The sequence below is a fragment of the Excalfactoria chinensis genome, chromosome Z (assembly GCF_039878825.1).
Source record: "Excalfactoria chinensis isolate bCotChi1 chromosome Z, bCotChi1.hap2, whole genome shotgun sequence".
NCBI classification, from domain to species: domain Eukaryota; kingdom Metazoa; phylum Chordata; class Aves; order Galliformes; family Phasianidae; genus Excalfactoria; species Excalfactoria chinensis.
The window spans coordinates 26,391,048-26,410,579 of record NC_092857.1 but is presented as its reverse complement, the minus strand read 5'-3'; the positions used below and the strand labels follow the sequence as shown (position 1 = coordinate 26,410,579).

At 38.8% G+C, this 19,532-nt stretch overlaps 1 protein-coding gene across 2 annotated transcripts in view; it reads right to left on the bottom strand.

Annotated features, from left to right (window-relative positions):
• Nucleotides 1-3,561: 3,561 nt before the first annotated feature.
• The window catches only part of SLC1A1 (solute carrier family 1 member 1), a 51,012-nt gene continuing 35,041 nt past the window's right edge, over nucleotides 3,562-19,532 (bottom strand). For both annotated transcript variants that reach the window (XM_072358983.1, XM_072358982.1), the window contains exons 7-12: nucleotides 18,761-18,945; nucleotides 16,267-16,374; nucleotides 9,835-9,957; nucleotides 9,061-9,255; nucleotides 8,204-8,338; nucleotides 3,562-5,637 (exon numbers count right to left, since the gene is read on the bottom strand). In XM_072358983.1, the coding sequence (XP_072215084.1) occupies nucleotides 5,391-5,637; nucleotides 8,204-8,338; nucleotides 9,061-9,255; nucleotides 9,835-9,957; nucleotides 16,267-16,374; nucleotides 18,761-18,945 (993 nt within the window). In that variant the 3' untranslated portion in view covers nucleotides 3,562-5,390. The remainder of the gene's footprint in view (nucleotides 5,638-8,203; nucleotides 8,339-9,060; nucleotides 9,256-9,834; nucleotides 9,958-16,266; nucleotides 16,375-18,760; nucleotides 18,946-19,532) is intronic.

The window sequence follows — 19,532 nt, the reverse complement described above, 5'->3', positions numbered from 1 at the left end:
TTGATGAATGTAGAAGTGATATTTCATCAAGCATTGACAGTGACAAGTGCATAATCTTCTATTCATTTTATAAGTCCCTCTTTTTTGCCAATCATCATTGGCTATACCAGATGTTGACAAGGGTTAGAGAAAATCACTTTAATATAATTTTTACTACTTCATACATATCAAGAGATTTAGTTGTGTCTTTCAGTGGCACTAAAGGAGCCATTTCTTCGGTGACACCACATTCATCATCAGTATCTCCAGTGAAAATGGCAAGTTGAGTTGTATCTGTAGCATCAGTACTTTATTGACAAAGCATAACTTATGTAATTAGCAGCTCTACTCATCAAATTTCTTCCAAAAGATTTTTGTTTCTTCAATTCTCCTGGCTACAGTCTGGTGAGACAAACTGATTTTAGAAAAATCCCTTTTTTATCATGACACTTTCCAAACACTGCTTAATAAACTCTCCATTAACAGTTTTGAATTTTTTTGGAATCAGATTTTCTTGATTTGTTGAGATTTTCTTGAGATGGCAGAAATTTTTTCAATTCCACTATTTTGTCTTTATGAAACATTCCTTGATATGCATCAATTTTGGCAACATGATTATGCAAATATTGCCTTTCCAAATTGTAATATTTGAAAACTGACAAAGTTTCCTTAAAAATTAAGCATAGTGCCATATTATTTGTTTCGACAAAAATGTGTCATCTCTCCATTTTTCTTTGAACGCTCTTCCATCACCCATGGTTTTTTCTTTTTCTGCATACTGTTTTCTTCTGAGATGCCATGAGGAGGCTGAAATATTAGTATCAGCAATCACAGTTTTTCTCAACAAGCAGCTCAAGCACATGCCATGTGTAGCACACGTGGGGCTCAATGTGTGTGTGACTGCCATGAGAAGTAGTCAGCATTGCATTGTGTTCTCCCCATGCCTTGGTTCCAGCCCAGTAAGTCCTGATCACAAACCAGTGGTTTGATTGTTGCCAACTTACAAGGATGCACCCAGGGCAGAGCCACCACCATGATGGTGCAGGGTTGGGCTGCACTGTAGTCTGTGCTGGGCTGCATGTGGCCAGCAGGCTGTGGATTGGACATGCCTACATTATGCTCTGGACTTCTTCCTGACTACAGTTTTTCTCTGTATCAGCCTGCCTCTGCAGACCATTTCTCAAATCAGGTCTCCAATACTGATCCCTTCTTGGCTTAGGTCAAGGAGATTTCCATCTTGGAGGATGTTCAACTCTAACCCTCAGTAGTCACCCAGCCCCTTTGGCTTGCAGTCTTACTGGTCCTGCACTCCTCCCCAGGGAGGTTGTAGGAACTGCTCCCTTACTCTAGCCTTTCTTTTTAATTTTTCCTTGTCCTCTACTATGTCTTTGACATAATTTCTAATGGTTTACCCAGGGGTACTGAGGAACCTCCCTTGCCTTTTATCAACTTACTACCACTCTCTCCAGGCATCCTTCCCTTTTTACTCCCCACAGCCCCATTTCAACTCACCAGCAGGTTTCTTTACAGAGTCCTCAGCTCCTCCTTCACCTTCTTCTCTTTTCACAGACTTCCCAGTCCACTGTTCCATTTGTCTCTGGGAGAGTCCTGGGAACCCAATCAATCCTCAAGTGCCAATGACTCCCAGAGTGAGCCAATCACCATAAACCAGTGAGGGCATCCATCAGTTCATCCGGATGCCAACAAACCCCAAAGGATGGAACAATCCTGAACAAACTCCCAAACAGTTAGGAAAAAAAAAAAATTGCTCAAATAAGCTTGCTCAATTATCTTTATCCCCAAAAGAGACAGAGTCTTCAGCTTTCTTTATTCAAATAAAAGAACCCATAGAGACAGTCCCCATGGGGTCTCTCAAATTATCAGAGGACATAGCCTCCTTTTTTATCCCTATCTCCTGACTGTATGGTTCCTCCTCCTTCCCTCACTGGCTGAATTTTCTTGATCCGCCTAACATATGTTCCCCTTCTATACAACTCCCTTTCATGTGATGAGTTGGATGTGTAACTAACTACAGCTTTATGCCGCTCAGGGCAGAGAAGTTTGTATCAATTAGCCTATTAAGCCTGCACACTAAGTCCAAAATTTCAAGTTCAAACTGTCCAGTGACCTTTGTAACCTTATTTGGTGAGAGTTTACAAAGTACAGACATCAAGCAGGGGGGAATTTGGAGGCCACTGCACCACTTGTCATTAAGCATACCTTACTCACAAGCCACTTTTATCACAGCATCTATACTCAGTAAAATTGTACAGCAATGTATATATATATTGTCATCTGAGTAAGCATGTACTTCTCCAAAGGAAGTGGGCAGTGGAATACCTGAGAAAATGACAGCCTTTAAAACACTACAACAATCACAGATCAGTCTAAAAATGTATAGGTTACTAAGTTTCACAATACAGCAGCTTTCCAGTGTGAAACACAGACTGAAACAAATTGTCATCTCCCTACATAGGTAGAGGGGAGGGGTTTTCTGTCCTAACAAGTTTTTTCCATCCTTTCATGAAAGCCTAGCAGCACTGGGACCTCCCCGTCCTTCCCAAAACATTCCATACCTGGGCAAGCACTCTGTGTAGCACCTCCAGCTGGTAACTGGGAAGAGTGCAGGACAGAGGCACCACTTGGCAGAGTACCACTTTCAGCAGCAGCAGTGGTGTGCTCCACACTGTTCAGCTTCTCACCAGCCAAGTGGTACAGGGTGCTCTGCTGCCCATTGCGTGTAGTCAGATGGGCCTGAAACTGTGAAGCTGGTAAGCAGGACCACAGCTAGTAGTGAGTTTAGGGAGGTGGCTGTTGGCCCCTTCCTGGGTGGCCAGCTGAGCTGTTCCTGTTCTTTATTGGGATGGTGATAGAACAAGTGACCTGCACACCCTGACTATGTTTGTGTGATTTGAACTGCTGTGGTGATAAAGATATCCAGGTGCTCTTTTCTCTGTGTGAGAAAGTCAACTACAAATCCCAAAGTATTTTAACAGTGATGCATGAGTGGGTATTCTTGTTTTACATGGCTTAAAGTGACACAGTCAGTCCTGCCATAGCTTCATCAGCCTCAAAGTTCCTGTAGCAATGTAACACCATGATTGGCAGGCCTTCAATCTGAAGATACTTTTCTGATGGGACATGCTCTATTGCTCTCCGACAGAAGGGCCTGTGAAGGGTGTTTCCTGCTATACAGAAAGGTAGATAATCAAAATCATATGTTGGGAGAAATACTTAACAGTATTTTCAGGGTGTCCAGGCAGTGAATGAATGGCAATGAAGCACCAACAATCCTTAACCTGATCCATATACATAAATAGTCTGCTACTTAGCATGTGTTTAAAAAAGTACCCCTAGTCTAGATCCTCCATAGTAGGTGAGTTTGCTTGCTCAGTGCTATATTTTTCCAAGAGCAACGTAACTATTTTATTGAAAAAATATAACTAACTCTTGCCAAAACTACAGCTGAGTCACTAGTGATGATTCCATAAATCATAGATTCACCCAGTTTTGTCTTTCTTGACCTATCTAAATGAACTCAGTTCTCTATAGCGCATAGAGGATTGGAGTGTAAAGCAACAATGAAGGAGAAAATGATTTATTTAAAGCACGTTAGGAACACAATTCACAGTACATCTTAATAGGGTGACTGCATAATGGGGTGATTGTAAAAGGGTGACTTTAAAAAGCAAAGGAAAGACAAAACAGATTGTACACTAATTGTGAATACAGGTGTTTTCTTTCTTCTTCTACGCAACGCTGTACAAATGAAGACTGTTTCAAACTATTTATGCACAGGTAAAAAGTATGATGTACTCAGTCTGTACATTTTCATTTTTATGTATAAACTAGTACTTAATTTTTTCCGCATCAGTTACAATGTTTAATTTAAATACAGTATTACATCTTATTGACCTGTTGTTTTAAGGTGCAATTTTTGAAAACCTACAGTAAATATCTTCCTCTTCTACTTTCAGTTCTCTTTGGCACACTTCTGATTTACTTAAATACAAGAACTAGGCCTGACTTGAGTATATAACACTGCAGGTACCTGAAAGGTTTTTGTTAGCATACAACTGTAGGCTTCCCACAAGCTTACTTACAAAGAATTCAGTTTACAAGTAAAACTGTTAACAAACTGTAATATGCAAGGCAAAACATTTGATACAGAATCTCCCCCAGAGAGAGTTATCTTTGCACCATGGAAATCTTGTATAAAATGTGCTAGTAAATGGAGATTTCTCATGAGGAAATTCTTAGTGCTTATTATCCTACAGGAAGCCATGAGAACACATGACTTCCTTGGTTAAGATAGGTTTCATGAGATACAATTTGTCTGACATGTTGGCACAGCAGTAGCATTGCAGCTGCAAACTTTCATGTTTACATAGTCAAACTGTGTAAAAAGCTTAGTGACAGTGGCTGCTTTCTATAACAAGGCATGCCTTCTAAATTCTTCATACTATAATTATTTTTGTTCTAAGGAGTAAAACTTTAGACTCCACATTACGTGTCGCTTTATAGTCTATTTTTATCTTCATGACCTCTGCCTACTTTGGGCTTTTTAACATTTTTTTAACATTTAACATGTTTTAACATTTGGTAATGGTCAAAGGTAATCTAATTTACTGATGGTTCTGATGGAAATGTATCAGACTGCCGCTAAAGCACCTAAACTGGAGAAGTTTCACTTTTTTAAAACCATCAAATACAAGAACAGTAAGCCCACAGCAGCTTGTTTCACCTCTGAAAGCCAATGCCAGCAGTTGGTATTTACATGAAAGACACGGAGAAACATGGCTATATAAACAATGGAAACTTTTCTGTGCCCAATTATTTAATGATTAAAAAATGAAACCTTGTTTATACTACAATCCTTATTACATGGCCTCGTGGGTCTGCTTTTTTCTGAATCAATCTGCCTAGCGGTGACCTCTCAGCTGCAGAAATTAGTCTTTTGGCAAGTGATCAAGATACAGTAGGTGTCTTGTGCAATGTTTTTAGAAGGCAAAGATGTTAAAACAGTCTTCATACAAATGTTTCATAGCGCAGGTGAGATGTGGAAAGCTGTGCTACTCCTGAGAAAAACACATTTGGCTGTTCCAGCAATTAATCCCCACTTATGAGCATGCTGATTCCAATTTGGCATTTTATATCCTCAGCAATAGTATATACTTAAAAAATAATAATAATAAATCTGTCTTTGTCTTCAACAAGGATTAAAAGTAGTGAATTCAGATTGTTGGGAGAGGTGATCAGAAGGGGGCAGAATTGGTGAAAAGGATCAGAGTCTGTGCAGAAAATCATATATATGTGAGACATAATTCATTCTCAATTTTCCTTTAAGCTTTTATCATCTTGCGTATGGCCATGTCCTTTAGTGCTTCTGTTTCACGTGGAAGATACTGGCTTTAGAATTGAGATGTCTGAGTGAAGGATATGGTGTCAGATTTATCTACAGCAAAGCCTCCATTGATGTATGATTTCTTGGTCTCTGCTTCATCATTATCAAGTATTGTAGTTTCCAAGGCAAAAGGGTTCACTATGTTGACATCAGAGGACACATCCATCTGTTCCAGTTCCTTTTTAGAGAGCTTCTCCACTATACCAGTACCAAAGGCATCTCCCAAGACATTCACCATTGTTCTGAATCGATCCCTATGGAATAAAAAGCTCAGGCTTCATTCTGTGTGTTACTCAGAAAATCCTTTTAGTAAATATAAGCAACTGTAGAAGGTGGCTAACACTTTTTCTTTTTCTTTTTCTTTTTTTTTTTTTTTTCCCACAAATACAGATTCTGTATAATCCTAGAACTAAAATAAAAAATGTTGTAAAATGAGGAGTGACTTTCTAAATTAAGGACTTTGTACAGGATGTGTAAAATTTTAAGTCACATCACTGGTCTATTAACAGCAGTAACCAAAGGGCTGTGCACAACCCTGAAGGGTCTTGTGGAGAGTCCTTCTCAGGCCCTGAAGTATGCTGCAGAGTTGGTTCACTTTGTGATGAGGCCACTTCTGATGGGAGGAAAGACTGAGGTAAAACAAAAGAGTCCACATCATGATTTCTGTCTTTCTGACAGTCATTTCCTCAGCCAGAAGAGTGCTTAGTATTCTGGCCCAAACTTGTTAAAAGGTTAAAGTACAAAGTTGTATTGATATATATTGTTATACTAAGGGATGTGATACTTTTCTACTACTGTTTTTTACTCTCAGGAGAAAAAAATAATCCGGCACTACTTGGCAGAAAAGTCTGAACATCGTGCAAGATAGTAAAGTTTGCAAATTGCCATGGGGTTTGTCAAAAACATCACTGAAGTGAAGCAGTCGAAAACATGTTTTTCTACTGCAGCTGCTGAATAACCCCATGAGTACCTGTGTATTCTCCATATGGAAAGGAAATAACCGATAAGGAAGAGGTACAGTGAAATAAAATTCTACTAAGAGTAGTATGAAAAATGAACCACACAGGAAACTCATTTTGCATAATATTACTATTGTCCTTCATTAAAAACATAGAAGATGTCTTCAAGGTTATGTAATAAAGTGTTGATAAGTTCAAAATTAACTAGAGGACTGTTAATGAGACACTACTAGCAAGTTGCAAAATAATGCATTTTAGGTATGAAGTACAAAAGGCAAGTGTTAATAATCTACATGGCATCAAGATGTGCATCCTGTCTGCTGAGGTACAAAATGACCTCTGGTACATGTAATTAATCTTTAATTTTCTTTATACAGCAGAACACTCTCATCTGAAAAAAAAAAAAATATCCCAGTTGTAATTAAGAGATGGTTCAAATAATTCATGTGTCATTGTTGAACAGGTAGCTTTTATATATTCATGGAATACTTAAGTGTGCCTAAGAACTCTTAACTTCTAACTTAGAGAAAAGGAAGTTCCCTAATATTATGACTTTGGTGGAATTTAGGAGATGACTCTTTTTCTCTCAATCTCACTCCCATAAAGGAATTAGAAGGCATCAAATAAGATGACTGGGAAGTGAGTTAAAGCAGACAAAACAAAATACATTTGGTATAACACATTGAAAAATTGTGGAATTCATCTCCACAAAATTTATGGATACTTCAAAGAGCAATACAAAAATTTAATGTAAAAAGAAATCTACTGAAAACTGTTAAAAAAAAGACACCTCTGTCTTAGGAACTCTGAGTCACAGTTTCCTTGATGCTGGGGTATGGTATCAACACACATTTTTTCTGTTCTCACACACCTTTCTAAGCCAGTGGCTTGTACTGACCTTCCCTATCCTTAGCCAAACTACATGACCACTAGGAAAAAGAGCTAGAGAAAACTAAATGACTGTGCAGCATAGAAAACAAACCTACTAGACACTGTTGCAGACAGCTCATGGGGACAGTGCACTGTAATCGGAGCTGTTTGTCTTTTGTGGATTTTTTTTTGAGAAATAATGTTATACTGAAATTAAGTTGATTCTTGAATTCTTTCAAAAGCTCTTCTCTTCTGGAGATCAAGGTTTCTCCCCATAGCTTGTGAAACTGAGTTGTATTATCAAATCAAATAAGTATTTCTGTGAAAATAGGCTGCAGGCCAACAAATCTTCAAAAAATTATTGGAAAAGGTGGATAAGGAAAAGAGATGGTTTTACACTGAAGGTAAATGTAAGTAAAAGAAAAGGAAGTGCAAAGACACAAGATGATTTGTATCTCTGCATTGGTATTGATGAGTTAATGTTGAGTTAATGCAAATGGACGAGATCTCATTCTGAGCATTATAACTCAGACACTTTGGGAGAGAAGAAAAAGCTTTATTATAAACTGTAGTCTTAAAATAAGAAATCTTGTTATTCTTTCCCAGTAAATCATGGGATACAGCTGGACACTGAATTCCTTTTGCAGAAGTACCATAAAAATGTCTAAGTTGAATAGAGTAGTCTTTAGGTTAAATGCCTTCCTCCAGAAGGGGCTTAATGCAACTGAAAGGTTTTTATATGCTCTGAGGTAAAGTGGTATAAGAAATGCTTTCCAAGTTTGTAAGTGTGCTCCAGCTGGACAGAGGACTCAGTAGAGAACACCCCTGGCAAATTTATGCTGACAGAATGGACATATCATCTGCTGTATGTATGCATTTAGAATCAAAGACCACCTTTTCTTAGTTCACATGCTCCACTCACTTCTCATGCAGACACACATGCCTGTATAAATACTTAAAAAGAATTTAATATCAAGTGCTTTAAACTTACAGAAGCCAGTCAACCGCAATGATCAGAGTAACGTCTTCAGCTGGCAGGCCAACAGCGCTCAGAACAATCACCATGGTAACAAGTCCAGCTTGGGGGACACCAGCAGCTCCAATGCTGGCTGCTGTAGCTGTGACACTAAATCCCAAATAAAGCCAGGAAAAGGCATTCAGAGTAAGTGTTGCTTACAGATACTCTATTTTCTGACACAAATAGACATATTTCACTACCAGACAGGAGTCCTTATGTTCTAGTTTTCCTGTGGAGTTTTATCTATCCAGTCTGGGGACAAGACCATCAAGCATGTTTGAATCAGTGCCATCTCAGAGGATCACTTGGAGGAGAATCCATAGTTCCTTGGGCAGGCAAACAGTTGTTACAGTAACAAATGTTAATACATAGGTAAATCTATGTCTAACACACAAATCAGATAGATCCCAGGAAGTTAGGTTTCCAAGTGTTTTCTTTGAGAGAAACTGAGCAGCCCCAGGCAGTGAGGCTGCTCCAGTGTCCTGGGGTGATGCTGTGGGCTCCGTCGGCACATCAGCCAGCTGTTGTAGTGCTGTGGCACAGACAGAGCAAGGCAAGCAGCAGTGGCAGGGAGATGAAGAATGGCAGTATCAAGAACAGTACTGCACACCCTGGCCCATCCCACCTCCTCATCAGGTCACATAGGCAAGGTCATGGAATAAGAAATAAGAATGTTTCTGGGTTTTACTATGGTTTGATAGTTATAGACAGATGACAGTTTGAACTTTCTCCATGAGGTACTGACAGTAAATGTAGCATTCATTACCAAAAAAAACCAAAAACACAACAACACAACATCAACAAAACATAAACAATTAGTTTCATCTTACCTAATGGTAACTATCTGGCCAACATCTAGTTCCAAGTCATTCAGTTGTGCAATAAATACAGCAGCTACTGCCTCGTAGAGAGCTGTGCCATCCATGTTGATGGTAGCTCCAACTGGAAGTACAAATCTGGTAATTCTTTTATCAATGAAGTTTTTTTCTTCTGCACAGCGGAAGGTGACAGGCAAAGTTGCTGAACTGGCATGTAAATAAACACAAAAAGTAAATGCAAGTAGGGGTGTAGCATATCCTTTATCTTTCCTTTTTCTGAGAGTCTGATTTGCTCTAAGAAACAAATGGAGATCTACATCATATAGCAAGGTTGCATTATGAAACTTAAGAGCTGAATTTTAAAGCAATGTAACATTTGTTCTTTCTTCTAATTGTAGTAGGAAATAACAAAGTCTTTGTTATCCTCAATATTAAACATTAAAATCTTCATTATGTATGTAACCTTGAAATAGACTAAACTCTAGATTTGTGAGTAATGAATGTCAAAAAAAAAACAACAAAAAAAACCAACAAAACACTATTTCCTGAAAATATGTTGCCAATGGAAGATTCTAGTTATGTAAAAGGCCAGCATAGCTTCACTGCAATTTGTACTGTCATTTTGTGTACTGCAGAAATAGTGATAAACACAGCATTTTGACTTCCATGGAATTTACAATTGTCCAGGAGAATCAGGTTATTGAACAAAGCGGCAATAAAATCAGAGCACAAATAATGCAATTACTACTAAGAACATTACAGAAGACAAATCTTCTTTTTGTTTACCTGGAAGAAATCATGAGGGCTGTCAGAAGTGCCTGAGCCATTCCCATGGCAAATCGAAAAGGATTTTTCCTCACTATTATTAAGTAGATCAGTGGCAAAATTATAGTGGAATGAATTGCAAGTCTGCAAAAGAAGATGGTCTAGTTAAACAGATTGAGTTCTTTAGATTTATGATTTAAAATTTTACAATTTAGAGAGTAGGACTGTCCAAAAAAAATAAAAAAGGTTGGTTCTTTCATTCTTTTGTAGGGTGGAAGAGATTATTATAGTAATCCAAAGTAGAACAAGGATTCATCAATATGTTTGAATTACTTCTAAACTGCTGAAGTTGCAAAAAGTAAAGTAACAAATAATATTTAAACTGATATGCATAAAGTGATTTTAAATATGCTAAAACATTTGTGTTCTTATTACACTGGCTTTATATATGAAACTGACATATAGGTGGTGGAGGCGCCAATGAGGAAAGATGTGCCAATGAGGTAAGGTGTGCTGCTGAACCTTGTACTAGCAAACAAGGAAGCACTGATTGGAAATGTGAAGGCTGGGGGAACCCTTGGCTACAGTAACCACAACATTGTGGAATTCAGTATCCTGTGAGGAAGAGGCGGGGCAATAAATAAGATCACAAGCTGGGACTTCAGAAGAGTTAACTTTGACCTGTCCAGAGACCATACTGGAAGAATGTAATGGGAATGGGCTCTAGAAGAAAAAGGAGTCCAAGAGAGTTCGTTAGTATTCAAGGATTGCTTTCTCCAGTCTCAAGAATGATGCATCCACGTCAGTATGAAATCAAGAAAAGGGGACAGGAGACCTGCATGGATGAACAAGGAACTCCTCACAAAGCTCAGACATAAGCATAAGGTGTACAGGAGGTGGAAGTAGGGCCAAGACACTTGGAATGCATATACTGATGTTCTCAGCATATGCAGAAATATAACAAAGAACACAAAGGCCCATTTGGAATTGAATCTGGTGGGGGATGCCATGAGCAAGAAGGGAGAAAGTCTGGAAAACGAAGACCTCCCCTAGACTAAGGAGTATTGGGCTAGAGATTATTTAGGCAAATTTCACATCCACAAATACATGGGCCTTGATAAGATGTACTCATGAGTGCTAAGTAGAGCTAGTTGAAATCACCTTTGGGAGGGGGTCAGGAGAACAGACCACCTCCTTCTGTATGACCAGAGTAAATCCAAGACTGCCTCATGAGACAGAACATGTACAATGTATGGGGCTAGACAACATAGAATCATAGAATCACAGAATGGCTTCGGTTGTAAGGGACTTCAAGGACCTTCAAGCTCCAGTCTCCCTGCCAGCCTCCATATCTAATACTAGACCAGACTGCCCAGGGCACCATCCAACCTGGCCTTAAATACCTCCAGTGAAGGAGTACCCACAACCTCTCTGGGTAGTAGGTTCCAGCATCTCACCACTCTCTTGCTAAGAACTTCCCCCTGATATCCAACCTAAATCTCTCCTCCTTCCCTGTGTCCTGCCATTATCTACATTTGTAAATCCCTTTAACATGCACCCCAGGGTCCTGAAGGAGCTGGTTGGTGTTCTTGCCAAGTCACTCTCCATCATATTTGAAAAATTATGACTGTCAGAGGAAGTCCCCGGTGACTGGAAAAAGGGCAACATCACTCCCATTTTTGAAAAAAGGAGGAATGGAAGACCTGGTGATCTATAGGCCAGTAAGTCTCATGTCTCTGCCTGGGAAGATCATGTAGCAGATATTCCTGGAACCCATGTTAAGGCACATGTGAGACAATGAGGTGATTCAAGACAGCCAGTAAGGCATCACAGATGGCAGATCATGACTGACAAATCTGGCAGACTTGTATGACATGTCCATTAATGAACCTGGTAGTGATGGGTTGGCAGTTGACTAGATGATCTCAGTGGTCTTTTCTAGTCCTAATGATTCTATGATTTTATGATAAGATGGAGTGATGGCATCTGTGGACAGAAGAGGAAAAACTGATGTTGTCTACCCAGACTTCTGCAAGGCTTTTGACATGGTTTTGCACCACAACCTTATCTCTAAATTGGAGAGAGATGGATTTGAAGTGTGGGCTATTTGATGGATAAATAATTGGTTGGATTGTCACATCCAGAAAATTGTGTTCAGGTTGAAGCTAGTCATAAGTGGCACTGCCTGGGAGTCTGTTTTGGGACCAGTTCTCTTTTCCATCTTTATCAGTGACATAGATAGTGGAATTGAGACCACTCAAGAAAGTTTGCAGATGACACTGAGTTGTACAGCTGATACAATAAAAAGAAGGGATGCCATTCAAGGTGACCTGAAGAATCTAGAGAAGTGGGTCCATGAGAACATAATAAGGTTCAACAAAGTATTGCACTTGGGTTGGGGCATTCCCAGATATGTGTGTAGACTAGAAGAACTTACTGAGAACAGCCCTATGGAGATGGACTCAGGGGTCCTTGTGTATGAAAAGCTAGACATAAGCCAGCAGTGTGTACTTGCAGTCTGGAAGACTGTTCTCATGAGGCCTCATCTGAGGTACTGCATCCATGTCTGGGTCTCCCAGTACAGGAAAAACATGGAGTTGTAGGATTTGGTCCAGTGGAGGGCCACAAAGATTATCAGAGTGCAGAAGCATCTTTCTTCAGCCAGGTTGACAAAGCTGGGACTGTTCAGCCTGGAGAACTGGGTCCAGTATTGTTTATTTTATTCACTAGAAACTTGGATGATAGAGTGCATCCTCAACAAGTCTGCTGATGATGGTAAACTGGGAAGAGGGATGATAGCCCTGAAGACTGTGCTGCCATTCACAAGGATCTCAACAGGTTGGAGAGATGGGCAGAGAGGAGTCTCTTGAAATTCTATACAGGCAACTGCAGGGTTCTACATCTGGGGAGGAATAATCCCACGCACAATTACAGGCTGGGGACTGGCCTACTGGAAAGTAGCCCTGCAGAGAAGGACCTGTGAATTCTGTTTGATGTCAAGCTGATCATGAGCTATTAATGTGCCCTAGTTCTCAGGAGGGCCAATAGTATACTAGGCTACATTAGGAAAAGTACTGCCAGCAGATCAAGTGAGGTAAACTATCTCCTCCATCAGCTCCGGTGAAGTCTTACCTGGAGTACTGCATCCAGTTCTGAACTCCCTAGTAAAAGAGAGACATACACCTTCTGGAGTGAGTCCAATAAAGAGCTATGAAAATCATTAAGGGACTGGAGCATATGAGGAAAGACAGAGGCATTTGGGCCACAACAGCTTGGAGAAGGGAAGGCTCAGAACATATCTGATCAATGTGTGTGTATCTCAAGGAGAGGTATAAAGAGAATGGGTCTAGTCTTCAGAGGCAATGCGAACAAACTGAAACACAGAAAATTCATCTGAACATGGGGAAAAGCTACTTTGCAGGTAACCAAGCACTGGAAGAGGATACCCAGAGAAGTCATGTAGACTGCTTCCCTGGAGATATCATTCAAAAGCTGTCTGGACACAATCCTGGGTAGCACGCTCTAGGGGACCCCACTTGAGAAGGGAGGTTTGACTAGATGATCTCAAAAGTTTCCTTCCAATCTCAACCACTCTGTTATTCTCTGATATTTCATACACTACAAATGAAATATATATGATTCTACCATCTTTCATGTTGCCAGGTGTTGAAATACCTGGTCTTTTGAAACAATTACTTTTCATAATGAATTAATTCTGTTGACATGCAAAAGATCAAACTGCCCTCTTGGCTTTATACATTGCTTAGGTATATTTGCTTGGATATTGGGTGTGTCTTAATTTGTGAGTATTAACATTAGAGGTAAACACCCTGCTATGAGTATATTTGAAATGAAATATATGAAAAACATCTGTGTAATATCTTCTGTGTTCCAAGGTAAAAAATTATGGTAACATCAACTATTTTTGATGATAGGTTATAACAGCATGAAAATACAAGGCCCAGAATTGTGGCATGTATGACCCTGGGTTTTTTATTCTGTCCTCACAAGATGATCCTGTGAACAATACTATGTTGTAATAATGGCAATTATGTAATTATGAGTTTATAGTATTTGACAAAGACAGCAATATATCATGGTACTATCTGTTCTGCCAACATCAGGCAATTAACAGAGCTGTAGCCACAGTACAGAAATTCACAACCACAAAAACAAACAAACAATAACAACAAAAATCATACCAGCTTGAAATCTAGCTCTTCATTCTGTATTCACAAAAAGGTTCATTTGGTGAAACGTAAATGAGAGCACACAACACGTATCAATAAAATTTTGTAAAACAGTTGTAATATGAAACCTATTGACTCATACAGGGGTGCCTAACCAGAAACTGAATTCTTCAGAACATAGGAAAAGTACATAGGCATGAAAGCTGTTGGGTGTCTTAACAAAGATGTTGATGAGAGTAAACTTTTCAAGTCATATTTATTTCCAGAAGCATGATTTCCAAACAAATGTATTTTTAAATTTTAGACTCTCACTTTACCACTGCCAGCATGAACATGGCATTACTGAAAACAATACTTGTGCACATTAGTTTCAATACTACAGATTATCATGTAAATAATAAAAAATAAAAATAATAATAATAAAAAAAAAGAAGTAATATTTATTTGCATGTATGAAATGCAACTGACAGCTAGAAGCAGAAGTTTTTGTTTCTCAGATTGGCATACTTTGCAGCCCTGAAGAATTGTATCTCCCTTGCTGCTTGCAGATGAGACAAACATACAGATGAGATGACTGCTTGCTGTAGATTCCTTTTTTCTTAATCCCTTAGACTGTGAGACCTTAGCACACGTATTATGCCTCTTACTTTGATTTTTGTCCTATGTGACTGCTCCTATGTGTTCATCTTGCTTATGATGCTGCTATGATAAAAAGTGACAGGCTGAAGATATTTAGTGGCCAATTAGTGGAGCAGAGGCATTAGGGTAGGCATGTCCAACCTGGGGCCTGCCAGCTGTCTTGCAGCTGCCCTCTGCCGTGCAACATCATGGCAGTGGCTCTTTCCCAATAAACAGCCAGGTACAGCTCCAAGCACTCACCCATTGTTCAACTCAAGCAAACATTAAACAGAAACTTAAATAAACAAGCATTATGTGTTACACAAACATAAATTGCACTCATCCCTGTACCATTTTGGAAAAGTGAAGATTCAGTGGTATTTTTAAAGCATCTTAATTGATACATCTCAATTGATTTTTCAAGATGCTGGCTTATGCTTAAATGTAAACACAACAACTTTGAATTAAATATTATTATCTAGCAAAACATTATGCAGAAAAAAGATCCTTCTTTATTTCTTTATGGAAAAGTTGGCATTGAATATTAATAAATTCCTCTTCTCTTTCTTTGGTTGTCAAAAAGCCTGTGAATGACTTTTGAAGAAAATAGCATGCATATGTACAAAGAAGGGAGACAGAAGCTATCTTCTAGTCAAACATGATAAAGTTGTTAGTATAATGAAGGAATTACAGGAGTGAATGCTAGAGCAATGAACCAAGACAGCCAAGAAGATATGCTTCACTGAACTAAAAATAGCAACTGAAATGCATTTAATTTGGGGGGACCGTAATAATTATTTATCTTTCCAAAGTTTTTTTTTTGTTTGTTTGTTTGTTTGTTTTGGTAGTAGTATTAATATTCTTCAGAGACGTATAATGATCTAGTATTACAATCTATATCACTTTAAGCAGTTAAGCTGCCCCTTCTCAAGTTCCAAATCTGCAAAAGATTTTCTGCCAGTACCTCTGACTCACACCGCTCTCCACACTCAGTGGTCTACAGAAAGAATAACAAAAGACATTTTGATGTTTGGTTATGCTATGCAGTTAACAGATTATGGTTTTGCAGCTCAGCAGCTACTTTTGTGTTGAAAGGTAAACTAATAGCATGATCTACCAGTATCAGCAACCTGCTCTGTGTCAAGGTGAGAAGGGCTCAACATCATTAGAGCTTAGCGTAGTTTATTGAGCAGTGCATTCACTATGCATTTGTATAGGGCAGCAGAACTGACACACTGTGGGCTTTGATGTCCAATAATGATTTCCAACTTCATCCTGATACTGCTGTATGTTCAGTGGCCTAGAAAGCTCCTTTCAGTCATAATTCGCACCCTTACTCTTTCCCAACTTCTAGTTTCTAAAATAAACATTTCTACTTTCAAAAATGCAATGACATCATTGCATTTCCAGCACCAAGGTGAGAAGATAAAATAACAAATAAAAAAAAAGCTTAAAAAAACCCAACAAAACAACAAAAAACAAAACAAAAAACAAAAAACTTGTTTTTTAAAACAAAACATGATTTTCACTGTCAGGAATTTTTGTATTTGACCTAGAAGGCACTGGTTATTGTGGATAATTAAACTGCAATCAACTGAATTCCTAATACTAATACATTTAATATCATTTTTAGAATATGACATACCCACTTAATACTGTAGCCATATAAAGACCCAGTTTACGGAAGATTTCCCAGTCCTCAACTTCTATTATCTTCCCAGCAATTAAAAACACAATACCAATTGGCATATACCTAGAGAGCAAAAATAGAACAATTAAAAATCCATTCTCATAAACACCTCATGCTCATCAAATAATAATATCTTGTGCAGTATTACTTTTTATAACAGATTGAAGAATGTATATTATACATCTGATTTTACTCACTTGAATAAAGATTACAGAGGTGAAGAAAAAATACTGAGAAATCAGAATAAATTTAACTCTGCATATAGTCTAACAAATAGTGCATGGCCTGGTGTCCCAGAATACACAGAAGCTGGGAAAAGAAGTGAGTTTTGTCCTATTGTAGAAAATGTGTCGCTATAACCTTACTCTAAAGTGGATGTTATGAGGGCTGAGAGCAAAGTCTGCTCTCTGAAATCACAGAGATGTGAAAGGTCTCCTGTTCTTCCAGGAGTTATCCTAAAGGACTGGAGGCTATGTGTGAATCACCTGCATAAAGAAGTGATTAATATGATGGGATAGCACAGTAATCAGGGTGTTTCTTGATGGAGGGGCTTCATTCCACAGTGAGTGCACTAGCAGTAATGAACAGCTGCATGGGCTGTGGCCTGCAGCAGACAGATTCAAGGCCAAATCTGGGCTTACACCAGCACCAGTTCTGCTTTGTTCCTTTTAGCATCACAGAGCAGGTTGTGAAAAAGACAAGATGCCAATTTTCAGCTTTGATTAAGTGTAGTATAAATTAATCCATAAATTTGTGAATTTATGAAAATTATACTTTTAAAATTTTTAGTTGCTAATTTAGAAAAATGTCTGTGCTTTACCTCATGAATAAGTAGTACTTTCCCCCAGTGCAAAACAACAGACTCCTAGTTTCTGCTGAGCTCTGAACAGGGTGAAAGCAGAACTAGTTCCTCACACTATCAGTGTCCAAGATTACCTTATTCACAGCAGCAGCTTCCATACATCTAGATTCACACAAAGCCTATAGCTACTAACTTGGGCACATGAAAGACAAAGGATAGTCAGTTTATGGGGAGAAGCCTCAATCTGTAGCCTGTGCTAACTCTCAAGCATTGTTAGCTGCAGAGTCAGGCAGCCTACTCCACAGGGCTTTAACTCCGTTGGGAACTGGATCAGCTGCATAGTTCAGAGCAAGGTGCAGAAATAAAACTGCCTCTCTCTAAAAGTAGACGGAAGTGTCTGGCTAAGCTTTCAAAATGCTTACTGTTTTGCAGAAACTTCAGTACGCTGAAATTGAGAAAAAATCCATGAAAGGAAGAGATTTGCTAAGTTACTTTCAGAGCGAAACAGGCAAATACGAGCAGAGAACCACAGTAAAATGGCAAAATGTGCTTGCATGTAGGATCAAATTCTGGAAAGGACTGAGTGTGTTTATGATGCTTATCCTGTAATTGTGATCTCTCAACAGCTATTATAGAGACACAAACTTTGTTAATAGCTATGAAGTCCAATCAAATAATATCAGATGAGTTGCTGCACTTTTTTATTCCTGTCTGATAACATCATGTAAGAAATTTTGAGAACGTTATCTCACAAAGCCTATTAGCACAAGGTAAATGATGCCTAATTGTATCTTGCATTTCACTGCGGATTTTGCTCAGTTGCATGGCTTGTACATTAATTTATATTACTAAATGAACTTAACTCCAAATGTTTGAGACAATAGTGTTCACAAATCCTATGAGGAGTGGCTGAGGGAGCCAGGATGGTTTAGTTTGGAGAAAAAGAGGCTGAGAGGAGGCCTCATTGCAACTCTAAAACTTCCTGAAAGGAGGTTGTGATGAAGACAGGCTTGGCCTCTTCTCCCAGGCAACAATCAGGTCCTAAGGAAACGGCCACAAGTTGTACTAGAGGATGTTTCGATTAGACATAAGGGAAAACTTTTTCTCTCAGAGAGTGGTCAGGCACTGGAATGGCTGCCCAGGGAGGTGGGGAGGTGGAGAAGTCACTGTCCCTGGCAATGTTCAAGAGGCGTCTGGATGAGGAGCTACTAGATACAGTTTAGTGGCTTGTGGTAGCAATGGTAAAGGGAGGAAGGCTGGACTAGATGATCATCTCAGTACTTTCCAACCTTGTGATTCTATGATTCTACAAGACTGAGGAGGCCATGTAGGTGTTGATGCTTCTACAGTCCTCCAATCATTAGCACAGTTGCACAGTCTTGATGTGAGCTTCCAGTGAGAATGTCTGAAAAACTTGTGTACCAGTGGGACTGTTCTTCTAGTGTTTAGTAAGTGGAAGCCTTGCCTCTAGTTTCCTGGAAAGGATCAAAGTATGTCAAAAGAAACTGCTTACTACCAGCCTTCCTTTAAAGCTGAAAAGCACATACACAAAAGCAAACATGAAGTATAAGTCTGCTCCTGTATTTTCACTTAATAACAAAATTCACTTAAAGAAGTTGTAAAATGCCAGTATGAGCTTGGACTTACCACATAATTATCTGAACTATCCTCATTGTAGCTTCATTCAGTGCATTGAAAAAATCCACTAGAACTTGTCCTTTGTCTCCCATTTTCCCAATAACCACTCCAAAAACAAGACAAAAGACGATCAAGCCAAGAACATTGATGCCATCAGAATACACGCCCACGATTTTATATTCTTGAGTTTTGTTCTACATATCAGATTGAAGGGAGAAAGGTTACAACCTGAAAACACTGAATTTATTTAAAGAGTTCTTAAATGAAAACACAGACCTTCTTTGAAAAGACATAGAGCTTTACCCCAATTACTATACTCTGTAAGCCTTTAAAAGTTGAGTATTTTAGAGCTGTGTAGCAATCCAACCAAACCTTAGGTGTGAGTAAAGCAACTTTATATAGACTTCTGACACAAAAAATGGTAAGGTCCTGGTATCCTCAGTCATGCCTTCAATATATTCAAGATTTACTTCCTGCTATGGGGAACAAAATCCAATTGATGTAGAATCCTTGTGGTCATTTCTAAGAAAGTCAGGGTCTTTTGCCCAGATTTATGAAAACAGTCAATTGTGTAAGAACTAGGATGATGCTGTCCATTTCTTCCTGAAGTTAAAAATCTATTTTTCAGCTGAAATCAGTGAAATTGCATAATTTATAGAAGAATCAGAAGCACATTACATGAAAACACATACTAACTAGGTAGGTATTTGCACACTCTTCTGTGCTTGTGTAATATTCATACATGAAAGACGGAATTCTTTACTACATTCAAGATTTAAAT